A 20,141-nucleotide genomic window follows, 5' to 3' on the forward strand; every position below is an offset into this window, starting at 1 on the left:
TAATATGATGCTTTAATGTTTCCTGCAGAGAAAGCAACTTCCTGCCTGCCCATATCTACCCAGGGTCATGTTTTCATGTGAATATCTCCTTTGTAGATGCAACTTGTGCATCTTGTTTAATATTTGTTAACTATTATTGTCTTTGTTTCTTTCTAGCTGTCAGTTTGTATTAACACAATGTTTTTTATGACCATATGAACTTATGCACCATCTTTATTTATAGATTTGTAATGTATCAGACTAAATTAAATGACAAATGCCTTCACAGTGAGCTGTCAATGACCTTCATGTCACGGAAAATGTATAGCTACTCTTACCCCAAAGTACATCTTAAAGCCCAAGTCACCAAATGATCACAACACTTATGGAATCAGAGGTCTAAAATTGCTGTTTCTCTTTGCTCCACCAGGGGCGCTATGTTGGCGAGTAGGTGGTTTCCTCTCTGCAAAGATATTTTATGTACAAGTGATAAGTGACTTTAGGGCAAATTGTTGAAAACACACCCGAGAGATTCGTTATTTCAACACAGCAACACCAACTATTCTTGTATTTCGAGTGTTGTTTAAGAGTGAAGTACACGCACAGACCAATAAAACCGAAGACATTCAGTCCTCACCGATGTGTTGCGGCATCGGCTGAAGACAGCGATCCACAGTGGGAGTGTTTGCTGGATAATAGCATCATCTTTGCGGTGCATATCAGATAAACTTGTCTTGATGGTTTGTTGCTGCTTGTTAGCTTGAAATATAAATTGTGTCATCGCAGTCTGTTTGTTGTACTCATGGATGTTCTAATAATACATCCATGGTTGTACTAGGCACACAAACTGGCTATTATTTAGCTATTTCTAAAGCTAGTTTTGCTAACAGTGTCAGGCGTCGTTCTCCCCTGGTCGGTCGCCAAAGGGGGATTTCATCTTGTCGTTTTCCTGTTGTTAGTATCAAGGATATTAGCTTAACGTTAGTTACATAATGTGGCGGTAAGCTGTTGATGTAGCTCAATACCAGTCTGTTTAAAAAAAAAAAAAAAAACTCCTTTATCTCTTACGCCTGTTCCAAACATTTAGGTAGCAGTAGTTGTATTTAACAATGGGAATCAGCAGAGTTTACATTAGCATAGGTTATGCTACCTTTGGCACCCTGGTTGGACTTTCCGCTTTCTTGGTCTGGAATATTGCGTACAAACAGCCATGGACGGCGGCCATGGGAGGCCTGTCAGGTATGTTAAAACACCTGTAAAGTTAACTGTAATATTAAATGTTGTGACATGTAGATTTGTCGTCTTCACGTATTGGCTATTGGAGCATTTAACGTCGGCTGCCTAATCCCTGTGTAAGGCCTGCACAGCCAAAAATCACACCATACTCACATCATAAAACAGGTGTTTTGTTCTTTATTTAGTCTCACTCTTGTCACTGAAATCTTAACAACATTAACATAAACATTAGTTACTGGCTGTCAGTATTTGTTTGAATTCATTTTTGTCCTGTGTTAGCGGGCTAAATATTCTAATATAGCTCACACTTGTGCAGATGACCAGATTTGTAGCTTCCTCAGGATAATTTTTAGGCATTCACTCTGCCATACAGGAATGCCAGTTTTAGAAACTGCCACTAATTCTAGCATGTGGACCTCCATATGTATTATAGCCCGACCAATATTGCATTTTTGTGGCTGATATTGACATTTTGGAGTTTTAAAAAATCCCATAACTATATATCGGCTGATAACTTTTGAAAAAATGAACACATAACTCAAACAACAATCTTGATACATATTCTTTAGATAAAAAAAAAAAGTTAAATTGTGACCAAGATACATACTGAGTGGGACATTTTACAGTTGAAAAATCAACTTGTCATAGCTCTCTGGTTGACAAACTATGTAATGGAGACACTAAATAACTTCAAACCTAGTTTGACATTTCTTACTGGCAGATATATACACCAGTACCGATATATCTGCAATAAGCTATAATCAATATATATCGGAGTGGCTGATTTATCAGTCTAGCTTTAATATGTACAGTTAAAGCTGAAACGATTAGCCTAGATGGTTAAACTATTAGCTGATTGACAGTAAAATAATCGGCAACTATTTTTATTATCAATTACTGGTTGAAGTCCTTTTTCAAGCAAAGATGCCAAACATTCTCTAGCCCCAGCTATGCAATGTAGCCCATTTTCTGTTTTTCTTTGTCTTCGATAGTCAACTGAATACTTTAAGATTTTGTAGAGTTGTTTGGGAGAAACAAACAATTGGAAGGCATCACCTTGGGCGGTAGGAAATTGTGATGTGATTTTTCACTATTTTCTGACATTTTATAAACTAAATGATTAATCGAGAAAATAATCAAAGATTAATCGGAATAAATGTTAGTCGTTTCAGCCTCATACAGTACATGGCAGATTTTTTAATATGATGCACTAGTTATTTGGATATAGTCTTTATGCTGTGTTGGCCTAGTTTTAAAATACATTTAATGAAAGTGTGTGTTTTTGTCTTTTTCGACAGGAGTTTTGGCACTCTGGGCTCTTGTCACACACATCATGTACCTGCAGGACTACTGGCGCACCTGGCTCAAAGGCCTCAAGTTCTTCATCGCTGTTGGTGTGCTCTTCTCAGCTTTGGCAGTGGCCGCCTTCATCACCTTCTTAACTCTCGCCATCACACAGAAGCAATGTAATCGTCTCTCTACTGTTCCTAGTTTATAATGAGTAATGTTCAGAATAATAGAGAATTAGAAGAAAACATTTATTATTAACAATCATGTGCTTTTTGACTCAGATGACTGATTTCCTAATGCATGTATTCATCACCCTGCTTTTTCTGTCCCACAGCTCCTACTGACCCGAGGAGCCTCTATCTCTCCTGTGTGTGGAGCTTCCTGACTCTCAAATGGTCCTTCCTCTTGGCCTTATACTCCTACAGATATCGCCAGGAGTTTGCAGACATCAGTATCCTCAGCGATTTCTAGTCAGTACTGATTTTATAGACTGTGATGGACTTTGAGGGGTTTTAGGCTGCCAGCCGGAGCTGGTCAAAGAGCTTTTGTAACGAAGACGAGGAAAAGCAGACATGGCTAGATTTAAAAAGTCATCTGACTTTTACCACATGGAGTTGCACTTGCTTAACAAGCTCTGTATTTTTTCTTGTAACCTGTTATCCGACTTTCAGTGACCCACATATTATATTCCTGTAAGTAGTCATAAGTCTAAGCCTCCTGAAGACAGGAACTGCTTTTGAATGAATTGCTCAAGGCTATTTATGAAGGGACATGCAGGTGGTTTTTCAAACAGATTTTATCTTGGGATTGTTTAATCTTAAAACAACTAACAAGGAACAATGAAATCCCCACCATAGCTTTTAATACAATAAGTTGCTAAAATGAAAGTGAAAATACTCTGTGCTGAAATCCTCAGAACCAAAACTAAAACCTCCTACCTGAAGCCACTCTGCTAATGCTAGGTTGACAGTGTTTGTTGGAGTGCTTGAATGTTTGTACCCAAATGAGCTTTTTCATAGTTGCAGTTTTGAACCACAGAATATTCATATCTCTAGACAGTAACTGTCTTAGTGTCTGCAAAGTCAGTCTCTTAGCTCCCTTCATCGTCAATGAAGCAACTTGAGAAACCATTTTTTAAAATTCACAAACTTTTATTTCTCCCTTCATACTCAGCTTTTCTTTTCATAAGAACTGAAGAAAAGGTATTCCTGTAGAATTTGTGTTTTTCATCTTTTGTTCCACCAGGGGGAGACTTGCCTTTTCCTGTCAAGAGTCCATTTGAAAATTGTGACATTCCTCTTAAGAAAAAACACAAATGGATTTGATTAATTATTGCACTTTAGTCTTTGATATTGACGCCATTGTTTTGCACACAAATCCTGATACAATGGAAAAAATAATCATGTTTTACACATTGTCATCTTGGTCTCACCCATTTTAATGTTGAAATGCGCTATTTATATGTATCATTTATTTCAGTTAGTATGATTTGTGTAAGTCAAGTTAATCTAGGGTTTTTAAGTTGCTTAGTTCCAGCTGTTGCTTATGTCTACCTTTTACCATAAAACATGTTAAAATGTATTTTTTTGATGAGAGAATGAATGTGAGGATGCTACATGTATATAGAAACTTGAACCCATTAAAGTTGCATTTATTGTTAATTACATGTTGTCTCCTTGCTCTATACTACACAGATACAGCAGCACCCTAAAAAAACAACAATCTAAGTGATTCAGCTGTGCCTGCAAGGCTGCATGTGCTGAAGTTTTTCAAGCTTTTCAGTTTATAAGCTCCACCCAGAAGGTGTAGAGGGTCTTTAGCTTAGCTTGATAAGTAATCAAACAAGTGGGCAATACACACATCTGAGCCAAATGCCTGCAGGGGTGCTTCAACAATAAGGTACAGTGTTGTCTTTTCAGACTTTTACGTTAACTAAAACAGAATCAGAGCTTCTAAACATAATACTGACATTGAAATCAATTACTTAAATTTTGTAGGTCACCTCATTACTTGCTGCTGACATTTTGATTAATTTATCAGTGACATTATAAGAGGACAAATCTTTTACTAAAGACAATTTCACAGATGAATCTGAACAAAAACTTTTGCCAAATTCATATTACTGATTGAGTGATTGAAAATAATATGTACTGTATTCTGTGTTCTTTTGTTAAATAGTGAATATTCTCTTTGCTGCTCCATCTTTATATTCAGTTATTTCTTTTTTAGCTTTAACCCTGCTGTCTAAACTCTTTACAATGTAACAAGCACTTTTTGCCTTAAATAGATTACGCTTTTTGTTCAAAGTTAGTCGCTAGTTTCCAGACATTACATCTAAACACTAGTTTGACCGTTTGTTCACTCTAAATAGTAAAATGCCTGAAAAGTGCAGATATTTTCTTATAAAACATGGAATGTATTTTAACTTGTCAAATCTTTTCTACAGCGTGCAGACTAAGACACACAGAGTGAATTTGTGCATGTACTATTATTTACCTGGTGTTGAGCAAATATTTTAGCAGTCCACCAACCTGTTGGCTGATCCTTCACCCTTCAAGGTTAGATTAGGGCCTTGCACTTGAAATATGCCACTTCAATGTGAAACAGTACAAATGCAATCCTAAATACCCAAAACATAAACATAATCCTCAAATCAGTTGGGCTAGGGTTTAATATTCAAATGTTGTGTTTCAAGTATGTATACTATTGAAGTAAAATGATATTGATGCTACCTTGACTTGATTAATGTAAGATATGAAACTCAATACAAGACTTAGTGACTTCAGCTGATTAATATGTTTTGCAGAGTACTGTGTTGGCATGAATTATTTGTCAGTTCAGGTAATTCCCTAAATTGCACCTTGAGGACATAGTGTCAGAGATAATTTTCTATGGTCTTAATATGTTTCAATATGCTATAGCCATGCACCAGGACCGCCCACGTTATGTGATTGACAGGCCGACATATAACCTCCCAGACTTTGACAGAGAGTTTGACAAGAAGAGTCGACAATTCCCTGTTGGAGAGAAAGTGAAGAAACTCTTCAGGTACAGAATTGCCACCTCGCCGCACAGTCAACATGAACTACATGTCTTCTTATCACACAAACTCTATCTCTGACAAGCTTTGTGTTGTGATCAAATAGTGGAGAGCCCTATAGCTGTGACTCAATACAAAGTTTAGACGTGTGTGTTATGGACTTTTTCAAAATAACAACCAGAAAACCCGAGCTCTTCAAAGAGTTTGTCTTGTTTGTTTCTGTCAGATGCTCTGTGTCGAGACTGAGGGGCTTGTTATTCAGACATCTGCCTGTATTGAGCTGGCTTCCCAAGTACAAAGTGAAAGAAAACCTGCTGTGTGATGCCATCAGCGGGGTCAGCGCCGGCACCATTCAGGTTCCCCAAGGTCAGTCAATACACTCTTCTCTCTGATGCCTCTGTATAATACCCACTGAGTGATGCTAGTTGCTGTAGCATTGGTTCCAGCACATAACATAGTTTTTGTATTTTTCTATATGTTATTATGATTTATGTGACAGTTATAAAAAGGTTTCTCTTCTTTCCAGGCATGGCATTTGCCCTCCTGGCAAACCTCCCTCCTGTCAATGGTCTCTATTCCTCTTTCTTCCCCCTCATCCCATATTTCTTCATGGGCACTGCTCACCAGATGGTCCCCGGTAAATCAGATTGATTTATCTACAGTGATTTCATATGATGACAGTGATAAGTTGCCAGAGCTGCACAGTGCAGATCAGCTGCGCACAGCCTGACTCTGCCCAGTTTGCAGTATGGCAAAGAAAATAGATGTGACACACTACTTTTTATGTCTAGGTACGTTTGCTGTCCTCAGCATTATGGTGGGAATGGTGTGTCTTAGGCTGGCCCCAGAGTCAGACTTCAGTCATTTCAATGCCACCCTTAATGCTACGATAGTGGACACAGACCTGATGAATGAGGTTCGCTTGGGAATATCTGGAACCCTGGCCTGTCTCACTGCAATCATACAGGTACTCACAGCACTAAAAACCTAGTCTTTTAAAGTGAAATTTGAAAGAAAGAAATGTGAGGTACAGTTTAATCTAAAAGTGACACATTGACAACTACTTATGTCTGTGCAGATTGGCCTTGGCTTCATGCAGTTTGGGTTTATAGCCATCTATCTGTCGGAATCCTTCGTCAGAGGCTTCATGACTGCTGCAGGATTGCAGATCCTCATCTCAGTACTCAAGTACATCTTTGGCATCAAAGTGCCACCTTATAGTGGTCCGTTGGCTGTTATATATGTAAGTGACTCTTTCATATTGTGATCAAAGAACATCAAAAGACTGGTGGTATGGTTTGCCAGTAAAATATGTAATTTTAATTCTTTGTCATAGACTCTCGTAGATATTATATGTGGCCTTCCTGATACCAACATAGCGTCGTTAGTATTTGCTCTGGTCAGCAGCGTAGTTCTGATTGTGGTGAAGGAGCTGAGTGCACGCTACCGCCACAAGCTGCCCTTCCCCATTCCTATGGAGATCATTATTGTAAGTAGTTCTTTAATTTTTGTTTGATTTCATGTAGCTGTTGCTCAGATTTATTTTGTAGATTTGTGACTAATGTACAGTATAAGGTCGATAGTGGTGACTGATCCCTATTCCTGTTCTACACAGGTGGTGGTGGCCACAGCCATCTCAGGCCCTCTGCATCTTCCTGAGATCTATCACATGGACATAGTGGGAGAAATTCCTTTGGGGTAAAGCATACATCAGCATACTTAGAATCAATTTATGCTTCATGAAATAAAATTAGTCATGCAACAAATGTTTTACTATTCAATTTAGATTTATTTCTTGTCTCTCTTTTCCAGATTCCCAGCGCCAATCCTGCCAACAGTGAGTCAATGGGAAGACATGTTGAGTACAGCTTTCTCCCTGGCAATCGTGGGGTATGTCATCAACTTGGCTATGGGCAGGACACTGGCAGCCAAGCATGGCTACGATGTGGATCCCAACCAGGTAGAAAACCTGCATGTCTTTTACTAGTTCATAAATTGTATTTTATTCCATTTTGTAAATAACACATGTATGTTCTTATTCAGGAAATGTTGGCTCTTGGTTGCAGCAATTTCCTCGGCTCCTTTTTTAAGATCCATGTGATCTGCTGTGCCCTGTCTGTAACTCTGGCTGTGGACAGTGCTGGTGGAACATCACAGGTGAGTGCTGTGTTACCTCTCCAAGGTACTGTAACTGTAATTGAGATCAAGCATTGTGTGTAATTCATGGAGTGCTATTTCATGAAAAATAGTAACAAACTCAAACTGCTAACTACTGCACCTCTGTTGCTTGCTGCCCTCTCATAGTTTGCTAGTCTATGTGTGATGCTGGTCGTAATGATTACCATGCTTGCATTGGGAGCCTTCCTGAAACCACTTCCAAAAGTAGGTGGACATAGTATAATAGTATAACACTATATGTATATATATATATATATATATATATATATATATATATATATATATATATATATATATATATATATATATATATATATATATATATATATATATATATATATATACATATATATAATTGAAAAACTAGACAAAGCATTTAAGTAGAGGAAAGAGAAAAATCTAGGCATGATTAGTGACATGTAATCTTGGTTTCTCCAGTCAGTGCTCGGAGCCTTGATTGCAGTCAACCTGAAGAACACCCTCCTACAGCTCTCTGATCCCTATTACTTATGGAAAAAAAGCAAATTGGACTGCGTAAGTTGAAGCATTGGATGCAATATTGCAGCACAATGCAATGTCTTTTTTCCATATTTTATTGATCTTATTCTATTGTTCTTTCTCTTTCAGTGTGTTTGGGTTGTGTCATTCTTGGCCACATTCTTTCTTAGCTTGCCTTATGGAGTTGCTATTGGAGTGGGATTTTCAATCCTGGTAGTGATATTTAAGACACAGTTGTGAGTAAACTCCATGCAATCTATTTTTTAATCAACATTTTAAAAAGACAATGCAGCAGAGTGTAAAGTGTATATTAATGTATTACTCATTTTAATGTGTTCCTCGTAGTCGTAATGGTTCGGAAATGGTTCAGATTACGGCTACAGATATCTACAAAAACCCGAAGGTGTACAGTAAGGTATGAAATCAAAATATTTTTGTGTTTTTTTGTCGTTACACATAATGTAAGGGGAATTGCATCTAATTTTTTATCTAATTTTTGTAATAATTCCACAGGTCATGTCAATAACAGGTGTGAAAATAGTGAACTACTGCTCACCACTCTATTTTGCAAATGCTGAAATATTTCGCCAGAGGGTCATCAAAAAGGTATAATGAAAAAATAACCTCTTTTGCAGTCAGTACCAGGTTTGAGCAAATGTGTTCATGTGGTGCATGGGTGTTTACATAGGCATGTTTGTGTCTAGACCGGGCTGGACCCTAGCAAACTTATCCTGGCCAGGCGGAAGTTCTTAGAGAAAGAACAGAAGGAAAAAGCGAAAGAGGAGAAGAAGGACAAGGAGACAAGGAGGAGGAAACCCAGCTCTTTGGTTAATATGAGGGCTCAGGTGGGATCAAGTATATATGACGCATGACACACACCTAGCAGCTGATAGCCAGAAACACATACAAAACCTTTTAATGTGTCATGATTCTACCGTCAATATTTCCCACTCAGTTAAACATTCAAAGTTCAAAGATTTTCTAAAAATACAACCTGTGACCTTTTGTGTACACCTTTCTCTATGTACTTCCTCTAAATCTAGACCATATCTAAGCTTGAACTGCAAAATGACTTTGATATGAACGATGGCAGTGTCAACAAAGCTGAACTTCCCACCAGCTATGTCAACTTCCGCTGTAGTGACATTGAGCTGGGGGAGCAGGCGCCTGACCAAGAGCCACCAAGTCCCTCTGCTGTCACACTGGAGTCCCATCCCATGCCCTTCCACACCCTCATCCTTGACTTGGCAGGGGTCTGCTTCATAGACCTAATGGGCGTCAAAGTATTGATAAAGGTTATGAACTTGTTTGCAGTACTACTAGATTCACTCTTAAAACAAATGGTTCTATATTGAACATTTTTAGGTTTTTTATTTTAGTACATACAGAATATGGCATCCCTAAAAGGTTCCCTAAAAGAACCATTTTACAGTGTTCGTTCAAAAGAACTCTTAGGGTTCTTTGTAAGCATGAAAACGTTCTTTTAGATCACAGAAAAAAGTTTCCATTTAATTAAACAACAACGATGCATGATGATGATATACAACATTTATAGGCTATAATTTGCATGGCTAATGTTAGCTAGCATTAACAATAGCCCAGCTACTTTCTTGAAATAAAACAACTTTTATAAAAACTGAGAGAAGGCATAATGCCGTTATACATTACTATAGGCTACTTACCATATACTGCATGGTGACTAACCTTATTTATTTAAATTGTATTAATATTACAGGGAGCTTGAAATTTTCAGTTGACGGTTAATGTTAGCTAGAATCTACTAGCTAATGTTAACGCTAGCCCTTAAGAGACATTTAACTGCCAACTGACAAGAATAATCAGAGCAAAGCATAATTCGACATTTCAATTTCTGATGTTAAAATGTTCATGCTAAAGATACAGTGACACTTTAAGTGTAAGACAAATGTCTGACTAAAACAAGAGAGCTATTAACCTGGATTAGGCAAAATTGGGTTACAGCAGACTGCCTTAGCAAAGCACTGTAGCTCTCCTCTTCAGTAGCCTGGAAGTCAAAGAACCCTTGAAATATAAAAGGTTCTATTTTCTGTACAAATCTAATATTGAACCTTTTTGTGACAAAAAACATGTCCTTGAACAGTCTTCTTTCCTTTATTTCCCACACAGATGAACTCAAGCTACGCAATGCTAGGCATTAAACTATACCTGGCTAATGTTCAAGGTAACATTTTAAATGACTTATGTGCATTTCACACTTGTTGACTCTACTGAACAGTTGGCATGGCAACAGAGACCTAGTCATTCATTCAACATTAAGTCCATAAGGTCTATGAAGGACACTGGTGGAAAGAGTATTTCAAAGTCTAGATTACATGTCTAAGCACTTATCACAGGGTGCCTTCCATTTCTTAGTGAGGTAAAGGGGTGATCCACAGTAATTGTAATTTATTGTGATTGATTACCTTTAAGCATCAAATCAGTGTTCTTCTCTTGGCAAATAGTATAGCCATTTTATTTCTCTTTACATACAACATGAACGTTGAGAAAAAATCACTTGTTTCACTGTGTTCAAGTCCTTCTGTGATATTTGTCGTCTTGTCGCCTGCAGCCCAGGTGTATGAGGAACTGGAGGCTGGAGGAGCTTTTGATGACGGCAGTATTCTCCGCAGTAATCTCTTCCTTTCTGTCCATGATGCCATTCTGTTTGCACAGCAGACCTCTGGAGAGAGGCGAGTCTCACTAAAGGTAGGCCCCACTGTATAAAATAACCTTATCATACAAATCCGTTTCGTAACATCACATAGAAACACCTGCTGTTCAAAGGTTCTAAGGTTAGGGATATAGGGAGGGATTAAGAAGAGTAGAAAAGCAAGATTTACTTTCTAAGTAACAAATTCCTCTTTTATCACAGCTTTTGTCACCTTATCTGGTTCAGCAAGGGTAAACAGAAATATCACACAGATTTTTGTGACACATTAAGTGCCACAACAAACAAAGCTGAAAGTTACGCTAAGGTCATGCTGCATATTATATGCTGTGTGCCTGATATTGTCTTCTCTTGCTGCCTGAAAAGCATAGGCAACTTTTCAAGCATCTGACCAGACCGGACATCTTCAGCAGGATTTAAAACGCAGTTGATATGGATAGCAGTGTTGCAAAATTGACCATCTTTAATTCACGATTCATTAAGCGATGTTATATATGTGTTGCCAGTCTATGCTGTGGAGGCACAACGCTGTAGCTCTCCTGTCCAGATCCCTGCAAGTCAAAACCCCCCTGAAATAAAGCGGCTCTAAACTGGTGGATACTTAAATATGGATGTGTACAGTTCACTGCAAATTATAAGCTGTAATTTAACCCTCTGGTATGTTATTACTTTAAAGATTGTTTTAGAATTTAACTAAAGCTTGCCTCTACATCGGTATGTATTCTACTACATAGTGAGCAAAGTCATGTTGATGTTAGTGTACATGCCTGTTTGACTTTGTACATTCACTTTGTTGGCTGCAGGCAGAGAAAGCAACACAGGAACTTGCCTTTAACATTAATGAGGAGAAGGATCTGGAACAGGTATGCACTAGTTTGTCCATACAAGCTTATACAAAATAACAATTTCGCCTAATTGCTTTTATTCGCCATGAAGCCATTATTCTATATCTAAGAGTTGTTTTACTTTTACAGGAAATGTTTTAAGCACTGATCGTTGCAGTGAAGATGAGCAGAAGAAACATGCCCGAAGATACTAACAAAAATCTTCAATGCCACTGGAATTTATGGAAATTTATTGTTGCCAAAAATACATTCTGTGTTTGATTTTGTATCTTTTTGATGACTATCAATTATCTAAATAAAATTGTACTAATTTGACTTTGTGATTGGGCACAGTTATCACTCCACTGACAGGGGGTGGTACATACCAGCACATGAGACCCCAATAACAAGTAAGCGCTGAGAAGATAATGAGGGCAACTCTGAGGCTCAGTTCGCCCACCCGTCACAGCAACTGTGGAGTGAACCTGCTGACTGCGCAGTCATACGGAAGTGGTCTTGTAATTAACTGAGAGTGTGCATGGCCACAGCTGTGAGGTATAGCCAGCTGAGCAGTCTGGCTAAGTCCCTGTGGAGGCAAGACACTGAGAAAGGCTAAACACAAATGAAAGGAGGAATACATAACATCAGCAGTTTCATGACTTTGTTTGTCTTGCAAACTCTATTAAGGACCACAGTCTCCATCATTTTCCGTAAGGCAGAATAAAGCTACAACAACCAAAATAACACTTCTAATTGTTGCCAGTTGCATCAGTAGAGTGACTGTAAAGAGAAAAATGTGGGACAACTAACTTGTGTTTGTGTAGCAGGTGCTTAAAGGCCTGTGGTGTCTAACGCAGCAGCAGGTAGACAGTGGTGTTGGTATGCTTGTGATGCATGAATGGATTTATGAAGCTATTAAGAAATCATCCTAAGGTATTCTGGCACACATCTGCTCCTCTGCTCTCCTTCCTCTCTGCAGCAAATTGGCACCACAAGTGATTACAAGGTTTCTATGGCCATCAGCTTTAATTTGGAGCTCTGGGAAAGTCTCTCATCACACTGTGTGTGTGTGAGAATGTGTTTAATTTCATCACCTGCAGCTCATCCTTCTCTTTATTTTCTCCCTCATTGTTTTCAGACCGTCAGTAGAAGCCCTTTGCTTGGGCCTAGTTCAATTCATTTGAATTGTGGAAATATTCAGTTTGAATAACTGAATTAGTTTGACCGTCATTTGTCACATGGTTATGAGCCATTATGCCCTGCCTTTCTTGTCTTTAAATGTTTGAATGTACTGTATAAGAAAAGAAAACTTGACTGTCTTTTCACATATTACGCCCTAATTATCCAGTTGCATACTACATTTTTCACGGTACGATAACCCTCTCAGAAAATTTCACGGTATATTGTATTACACAATTATTATTATTAGTTACAATGACCCTTAAAGGAGTAAAAAAAAAAATGTTTTTTTTACTGAACAAACGCTTTATTATAATTTAACAAAATATTCATGTCCTGACAGACATGAAACTTAAAATATAAACTTGAATTTTTTTTAATAACACTAAAATGGCAGAATTCAATACCATACTGTAGATAAGCAAATGTACATGGTATAATAACAGTCAATTTTCATACCATGGTATACCGTGAAACCAGTATACCGCTGCAATACTTGCTTACTAATTGTAAGCAAGTATTGAGTATGTAGTGTGTTAAGCCTGAAAAAATGACAAAATTAGGTATTGTAAGTCACTGTGCATACTAAAAATGCTTGATTTTTGAGTGTATTGTTAATGTACACTATAGTCCCACAATGCAATGCACAGAAGAAATAGAGGAGCTCCCCACAGCTGCAACAAATAACAACAAATTGCAGGTGGTAGTATGACAGCTATAGAAAAATCTTGAAAAACAAAAAATAAGTATTAAATCTTTGGAAAAACACATTGCTTCGTCTTTGTGAAGTTTAATTGGCAGAGGCATTCCAATTGCAGTACGGCACACGTGTATACTGTATACAGTGAGTATGTAATATGGAATTGGGACACATGCTACTGTCTCTATCCATTCTTTCAGAGATTACAGGGCAGGATCAGTCAGGGTAAAGCACTTTTGCAGTTGTGGGGTTGCAGTGCCTTGCTCAGGGGCACTTTTCAGAGATTCATTTAATACTAGTAACATTCTTTAGTTGCCAGCTCACATCTGGAATACATCCACTCAGAGCCAGGCAACCCTTTGTTACTGCTTGGTCTTTTTACCCCTCCCTGCCCTTACATTTAAAGTAATGGTGTGTTGCTTTTATTCTAAATGTACTATAGGCTTTGGTCTATTTTTATTTTTATTTGCTTGATATTGTTCCTTATAATTATCCCTTATCAGTAAAGCTATAGGTAGAAAAATAACCCTATCCTTTCTGGAGGTCAAATGATGGTTACGTTGAATTATGAAATGCTTCTAGTTAAATCCTTTTTCAAATGAGATACTGTTATAATGAACTAGCTTCTCAATCCCTGTAATTGCAAGTTCATATAAAAATTAATTTTACACCCCTTGCACATTCATTGACCATGATGGTTTAATTAACAAGGTCCCTTTTTGAAATTTGAGACGGAGAGATTTATGTATTAAATTTGTTTACACGCCCAGTGCTTTCATACTATTGAGACTAATTGCATGGTGTCAGAGGGTATCTCCTCGTTGAGTCATGGGACCTTGTCATTTAGCACTCGCCTGCTTTTATGAAGACCTGTCCCTGAGAGAATATTCAGCTCTGACCTTTCAGAATCAAGATTTAAATTTAGAGCGCTTTAATAAAGAGCCAGAAAGCCAAATTTTTATTAAAAGATTGTTGCTCAAATGGGCTGTGGGCTTGTAAGAGCCATCTAAGGGAATGAGGATGACAGGGCAACCCAAACCACTTCTGGAAATTGAAATAATGGCTGTTTGACATTGATCAAGCGACAGCAGTTGGTGCTTTGCATATGCATTTTATAGACACATGTATGGGGATCTATTCCGCTTCATTAACAATCCAGTTTGCAGCCAGGGAATCATAAATCTTGATTGTGCAATGTCAGCAAATTGTCTTTGGACAGGGTTTGTTTACAAAGTTGCTGAGGGCAAATTTGACCACTGATAGCTGGCATTAATTAATGTTGCGTATTGCCTCAGTCCAGTAGTTCAACAGCAATTAAATGCACCAACAATGGAACATTCTCTGGTGATTAATTAAGGCATAAAATTATTGGAGGATGCTTAATTATTTATAGTTAAATTAAGCCATGACCCCATGTCTGATGGAAAATACTGCTCAACCTGCTTGCAATTTTGTTTTTCTTTTTAGCAACTTGTAGATGTGATGAGTTCTTTCATTTCATGGTACCATTATCGCATTAAAAGTAATCACTGTGTTAATGTGTTAATTATTTCAAAAGATATTGACCTTTATGGAATGATAAAAACTACAAACAGAGTTTGAAACTGAGGCTGCAGAAACGCACCAAGATATCTGTATTTTTTATATTTTTAATATGTTTTTTTTGTGGGAAAGGAAGGAAGGAATTAAATAAAATTTCATAAACAGTATCATAAACCAAAGCTGGAACAAGAAGATAAAGCTTTAGAAAGATAAAGAAATTTGACCTTCCTTCTGAACATGCCATCAAGACAAAGATAGATTGGCAGCTATCGTGTTGGACAGATATGCAAATGAATGTCATCAGTGAGGTGTTTTATCATCCCATCAACTCATTAAACAGAGCGGCAGGTACTGTTTGCTCTCCTGTCTTCTTATTAGATAAAAACCGCAGTGTGATGACTACAGATACCAGCTCCTTACTGAGCCGTTCAGTATCAGCGGGGAAATTAGACAAGACAATGCAAAACAACGCAGTGTGGTGCAACGCTAAGGGAACTCATTAGAACACTACAGCATGGGAGGAAGCCACATGATGCTTTGCAACATGTCATCAGGGGCGTTGTGAGTGTTATTACACAATCATAATTTGATAGCTTGTGCACAGTTACTTTATTAATTTTGTGAATCTTGCAGGATAAACTCATGGGCCAAAGAGGACATAAATGAGGAAAGGCTTTAATGCAATATGGTGAATCAGAGTTAATGATTTGATGCAGCTTAAATTGATCCATTAAGTTGTATATTTGTGTATTGAATTATCATTTCAGGGGGGGATTGCCATTTCATGTTGCTTGGGTCTTTCTCCAATGCACCAGTCTATTTGCCAAGATCCCCATCTACATTGATAGGATGTCAATATAGCTGTGAATGTGTGGTTGTAACCACAGCAGCCCTGTTTTTGTAGGAGACAGGGTTGTTTTTGAAGTGATGATTAGATTTATGCACAGTAAGAGTAAAGGACCGCTTGAAAACTCTACAAGAACCATCAGTTTCACTTCAGTTTCATCTTACACACTGTATTAAAGTCAGGCCTGATGGATTGAAGTGTCATGAGTTTGGCTCAGCTGATACTTGAATCAGACTTTAGAGACAACGAGCAGCCGTGCACAAGTGTCGACAATATGTCTGTCAGACAGGGCAGGCTGAGACCATCAACCACACAAGCATCAGTGAAATTGCCCCCTGCTTCAACTGCATAATATATCAGAATCATTAACACAAACATTTGCAAATTAGCTTTCCAGTGAGCTCTACATGAAAGCGCTCCATACAGTTCTCCATATAATACTTATTAACCTCAAAACACAAAGCTTACAAACTGAAAACAAGGGGGAACCGTGAATAGAAAAATCGGTGGGTTTGAATTTCAGTGGTTTTCACTCATATTGTGGTTCAAACCATTTTGGTTTGCTCTCTTGTTGTGTAGTGTCCCATGGGTACAGCTGTCTCTGGTGCAGAGGAAACACACCTGTCTGAAGCTCAGAGGAGAAAGCGCCTGCTTTTATCTCAATAAACAGACAAGCCAGGCAGCCATTATCCAAAGCCCTTTACTGCTTTTGTTTACCTCTCTATCATGACTCACCTGTCATCAGGGGAATTTACTTGTGGTGGTGATCTATTATCTCTTTTAAATTAGAGCTAAATTAAATTGAAGATTGACAGCAAGCCAATTGCCTGGACTTTGAACAGCGTGTCATGATATTAAACTTAGGGACAGCAATATATGTTTTTATTTAAACATATATTGCAGTAATTAAATATCACACAATATGCTTTATGCCATGCAGTAGAAATCCTTTAAAAAATGTTTTTTTTTCATAAGTGAACAGCAATTTAATCATAAAATATAAAACGCAGAGTTGCAGTGGAAGTGTCTTTTTGTTGCGCATCAACATGCATGCAAGTACCCAAGACATTACACTCACAGCTATGGCCATTTAACATGTGTAGGCTTATGAAGCATTTTCCCGTTGTTGTGACAACAGCACTGCTTGGTGATTCATTGTGCCTTACTCTCTAAAAACAGCTGTCTAACTGCACCACATTATGACCATCTACTCACCTCTTGCATTTAACAACTTGAAATCTTCATGGTGTAACTGCTTCTCCACAGCTGCTCTTAGAGGTAAAGCAATAAAAAACAATATGCAGTATTTGTCATTCTTGAAGATATTTGTAGATATTTGTGTAAAAGTAAAAATGTTACTCACTCAATATATTCCAGTACTTGGGTAATTACAACAAAAATGATCATGAATGGTCTTTTCATATTCTACCTAAGAATCTGAATGCAGAATGGCTTTTACTGCTCTCTCTCTCTATGTATATCACTGTGTTAAAACAATATATAAATATTCACATTATTTTCTACTATTACAGCATGCAGCAGATTTATCACAGCCATTAAAAACTGCTTATATGTAGAGTTATTAAAACTGCAATTCTCAACTGTAATTTCAATAATTACAGTTGAGAGCCTGCTGTAATGACCTGTCGTGACCACAGGATGGCACTGTGGCTTTATCTGTAAACCCACAGAGCTGCTCTTGTCTGATCAGCAGTAAAAACTTTGAAGAAGTCTCAGATTCCCCCAAGGAAACCATGAAAGACAAAGTTGTGAAAGCTGGAACCAAGGCGATTAAAAAAAAGTATGACTGTAAAAGAGCTGGTGTTGTGATCTTGTTTCCTGTGATCCATATATATTGAGCAATGGGAGAGTGATGGTTGAGTGGGGACTGCAGCACCTCAGTGGCCCTGCAGATGAATGAAGATGCAAATGGAGGGAGGGGAAAGTTAAAGCCTTTAGTGACACTAAGCACACCCCAGAGGCCCTAGTGCAGAACGCTCAGCCTCAGCACAACAAGGACACAGCCCCTCTGTCTAAGCGTCCCCTTGTCACGTATCACAGCCCGTCCATCTACATTTTCATCCAGACAAATACTTGACTCCTTATGCTGTGCTGAGCCAATGACAAGAGACAGATGTGCCCTCCTCAGAGAATCCAGTTTGATAAGCTGCTGCTCCACAAACTATTAAATAACCCAAAAGAAACCACCGGAATAAAAAACTGAAAAAGTCCTATTTTACATAAGAATGGACATGCCTGGAAACCGTACCCTCACGCGTTGGCTTCGCCTTGGCTGTAAATGTCAATTTCATGTCAGATTCCCTCTCTATTCATCCATGACGTCTGTGATTGCTTCATCCCTTTGCATGAGAATGGCTTGAAATGAATGTTGGCCTATTCTGGTGCTCATTTACAGTGCCCTGTAAATGAAATGCATCTTAAAGGACCAGCAGACAATCACATGATCAGGTTCTGCTTTATAGAATATGAAATTGTGCACTGTACTGTATATTTCTAAAGTTATGCAGTGTGCCTCAACAGGCTCGAGGTGTTTATAGTTTTCTTTATCCACTAAGAGCAGCTTCCTGGTGGGACCGTGGCTACGCTATGGAGTGTCGCAACCATGATGCAGGCCCCATGTGGCATGCTGTTTCTGTGAGTCATTCAGGCATATGGTACTCTGGCTTTCCTCTCCACTGGTTACAGATATACAGGTGAGCCCACAGCAGGTGAACCTGTCATAGTCAGCACCTGCAGGATCCTAACAGCCAGCAGGGGAAAACTGAAGGACAGAGGAAGTTTTGTTGTGAAGAGTTCTGCTGTGCCACCTGGGAAGCTTAGTGATGAAGGTGAAACACAATGTTGTCCTAAAGACACATGGTGAGAAATCCAAACAAAATGTCATTACTATAATGTTACTGGTTTTTCTTTATGTGGCAAATATATAAAAAAGATTTTCTTCAAAATTCTAAGCATTTACTATACATTGGTTTATGCATTCAATTATTAAGACAATTCCAATCCAACAAGAGCATTTAGTATAATAATGATATGGAGGAAGAACATGCAGTATGTGTCATATTATTTAGGTCATTATTTAGGTAATAAGTCAAAACAGCCCTTTTAGCCTTTTAGAATGTTGCTCATACAGTTCTGCTTGGCACTGTAATTTGTTTAAATGTTGATTTATGAACTAATTGTCTGTAATTGCTGCTTAGTGCCACTGTTAATCCAAGCTGTCTGCCTCCTAAAGCACATTAGGTCAGATTTGTATAATGAAGTAATTAGTTCAATTACGAAGAAGAAAGTAGGGATAGCATAAGAAACTGGGAACTAGGCGCTAGAAAGTACTCCCGTGCCATGAGCGTGTTTTCTGTCTTACTATTAGAAAACGTACTCTGCAGAATATATAAAAAATAGCCTCGTTGTGAGCAAATTATTTTCTTATTTAAAGCTTGCACATGTCAACAAAGTTAATATGAATATTTTTATAGTTTGGTTTTCGATGTGAGTTTCTGGACCGACTTTGCTGCAGCATCTCGTATATCAAGTTATCTGAGCTTGCTAACAATCCTCGCTACTTCACAAGTTCAAAAAATATAGCTCTGTGTTTTCTATTTGGCTTCTGTCACCCACCAGAAGCTGCCATCACAACCAAGAGTGCTCCATTGTCTGCTAGCATTGTCATTGTTATTAGTCTTTTGGATTGCCTGTGGAGGTATCGGCAGGCTCCGGGGGAAGCAGGCGCCAGGCTGGATAATTAGTTGTTCTTCGATGCCAGACGGGCACATTGCCGTCACTTGGAGGGGAAATGGAAAGTGGCATCACTATCACAGTAACACCGGAACAACCTTTGGTGTGAGGGCTGGGTTCCAGCGCATCTGTCACACCACAAGTCATCTACCCACTGGCAAGACAATAATGCTTACCAGTCTAGCGATACACAGCATGGATAATTAGTTTATCTGAAACGGAATTATTCTCGTCATATTTGTCATAATTAGTTGTGGTGTGGTGGAATCGATATTGAGTTTCTGTATTGGTTCTGCTGATCATTGTGGACAAAGAGACTGGAAGATTTTGGCATTTTAAATCTTCCATAAAAGAGACTTATCTGAAAAACAAATAAAAAGAAGACAAAA

General features: G+C 38.3%; 2 protein-coding genes across 3 annotated transcripts; both read left to right on the plus strand.

Annotated features, from left to right (window-relative positions):
* The first annotated feature begins 457 nt into the window (after window positions 1-457).
* Window positions 458-4,169, plus strand: slc48a1a (solute carrier family 48 member 1a). The gene is made up of 3 exons (XM_044212700.1): window positions 458-1,218; window positions 2,514-2,681; window positions 2,840-4,169. The coding sequence occupies exons 1-3, from the start codon at window positions 1,089-1,091 to the stop codon at window positions 2,974-2,976; spliced, it is 435 nt and encodes a 144-aa protein (XP_044068635.1). The 5' UTR covers window positions 458-1,088; the 3' UTR covers window positions 2,977-4,169.
* An 86-nt stretch (window positions 4,170-4,255) lies between these two features.
* On the plus strand, window positions 4,256-12,067 carry LOC122883674 (solute carrier family 26 member 9-like). Of its 2 annotated transcripts, XM_044212697.1 has the most exons (21): window positions 4,256-4,404; window positions 5,427-5,553; window positions 5,772-5,911; window positions 6,072-6,182; window positions 6,337-6,512; window positions 6,624-6,788; window positions 6,882-7,034; window positions 7,161-7,243; window positions 7,358-7,505; window positions 7,589-7,702; window positions 7,850-7,927; window positions 8,162-8,257; window positions 8,351-8,457; window positions 8,567-8,636; window positions 8,735-8,827; window positions 8,926-9,066; window positions 9,265-9,516; window positions 10,367-10,421; window positions 10,809-10,945; window positions 11,711-11,770; window positions 11,882-12,067. In XM_044212697.1, the coding sequence occupies exons 2-21, from the start codon at window positions 5,429-5,431 to the stop codon at window positions 11,891-11,893; spliced, it is 2,316 nt and encodes a 771-aa protein (XP_044068632.1). In that variant the 5' UTR covers window positions 4,256-4,404; window positions 5,427-5,428; the 3' UTR covers window positions 11,894-12,067. The 2 variants fall into 2 exon arrangements, with proteins under 2 accessions (XP_044068632.1, XP_044068634.1); XM_044212699.1 differs by lacking the exon at window positions 9,265-9,516.
* Window positions 12,068-20,141: the final 8,074 nt, after the last annotated feature.

The sequence above is a fragment of the Siniperca chuatsi genome, linkage group LG10 (genome assembly GCF_020085105.1).
Source record: "Siniperca chuatsi isolate FFG_IHB_CAS linkage group LG10, ASM2008510v1, whole genome shotgun sequence".
Lineage (NCBI taxonomy): Eukaryota > Metazoa > Chordata > Actinopteri > Centrarchiformes > Sinipercidae > Siniperca > Siniperca chuatsi.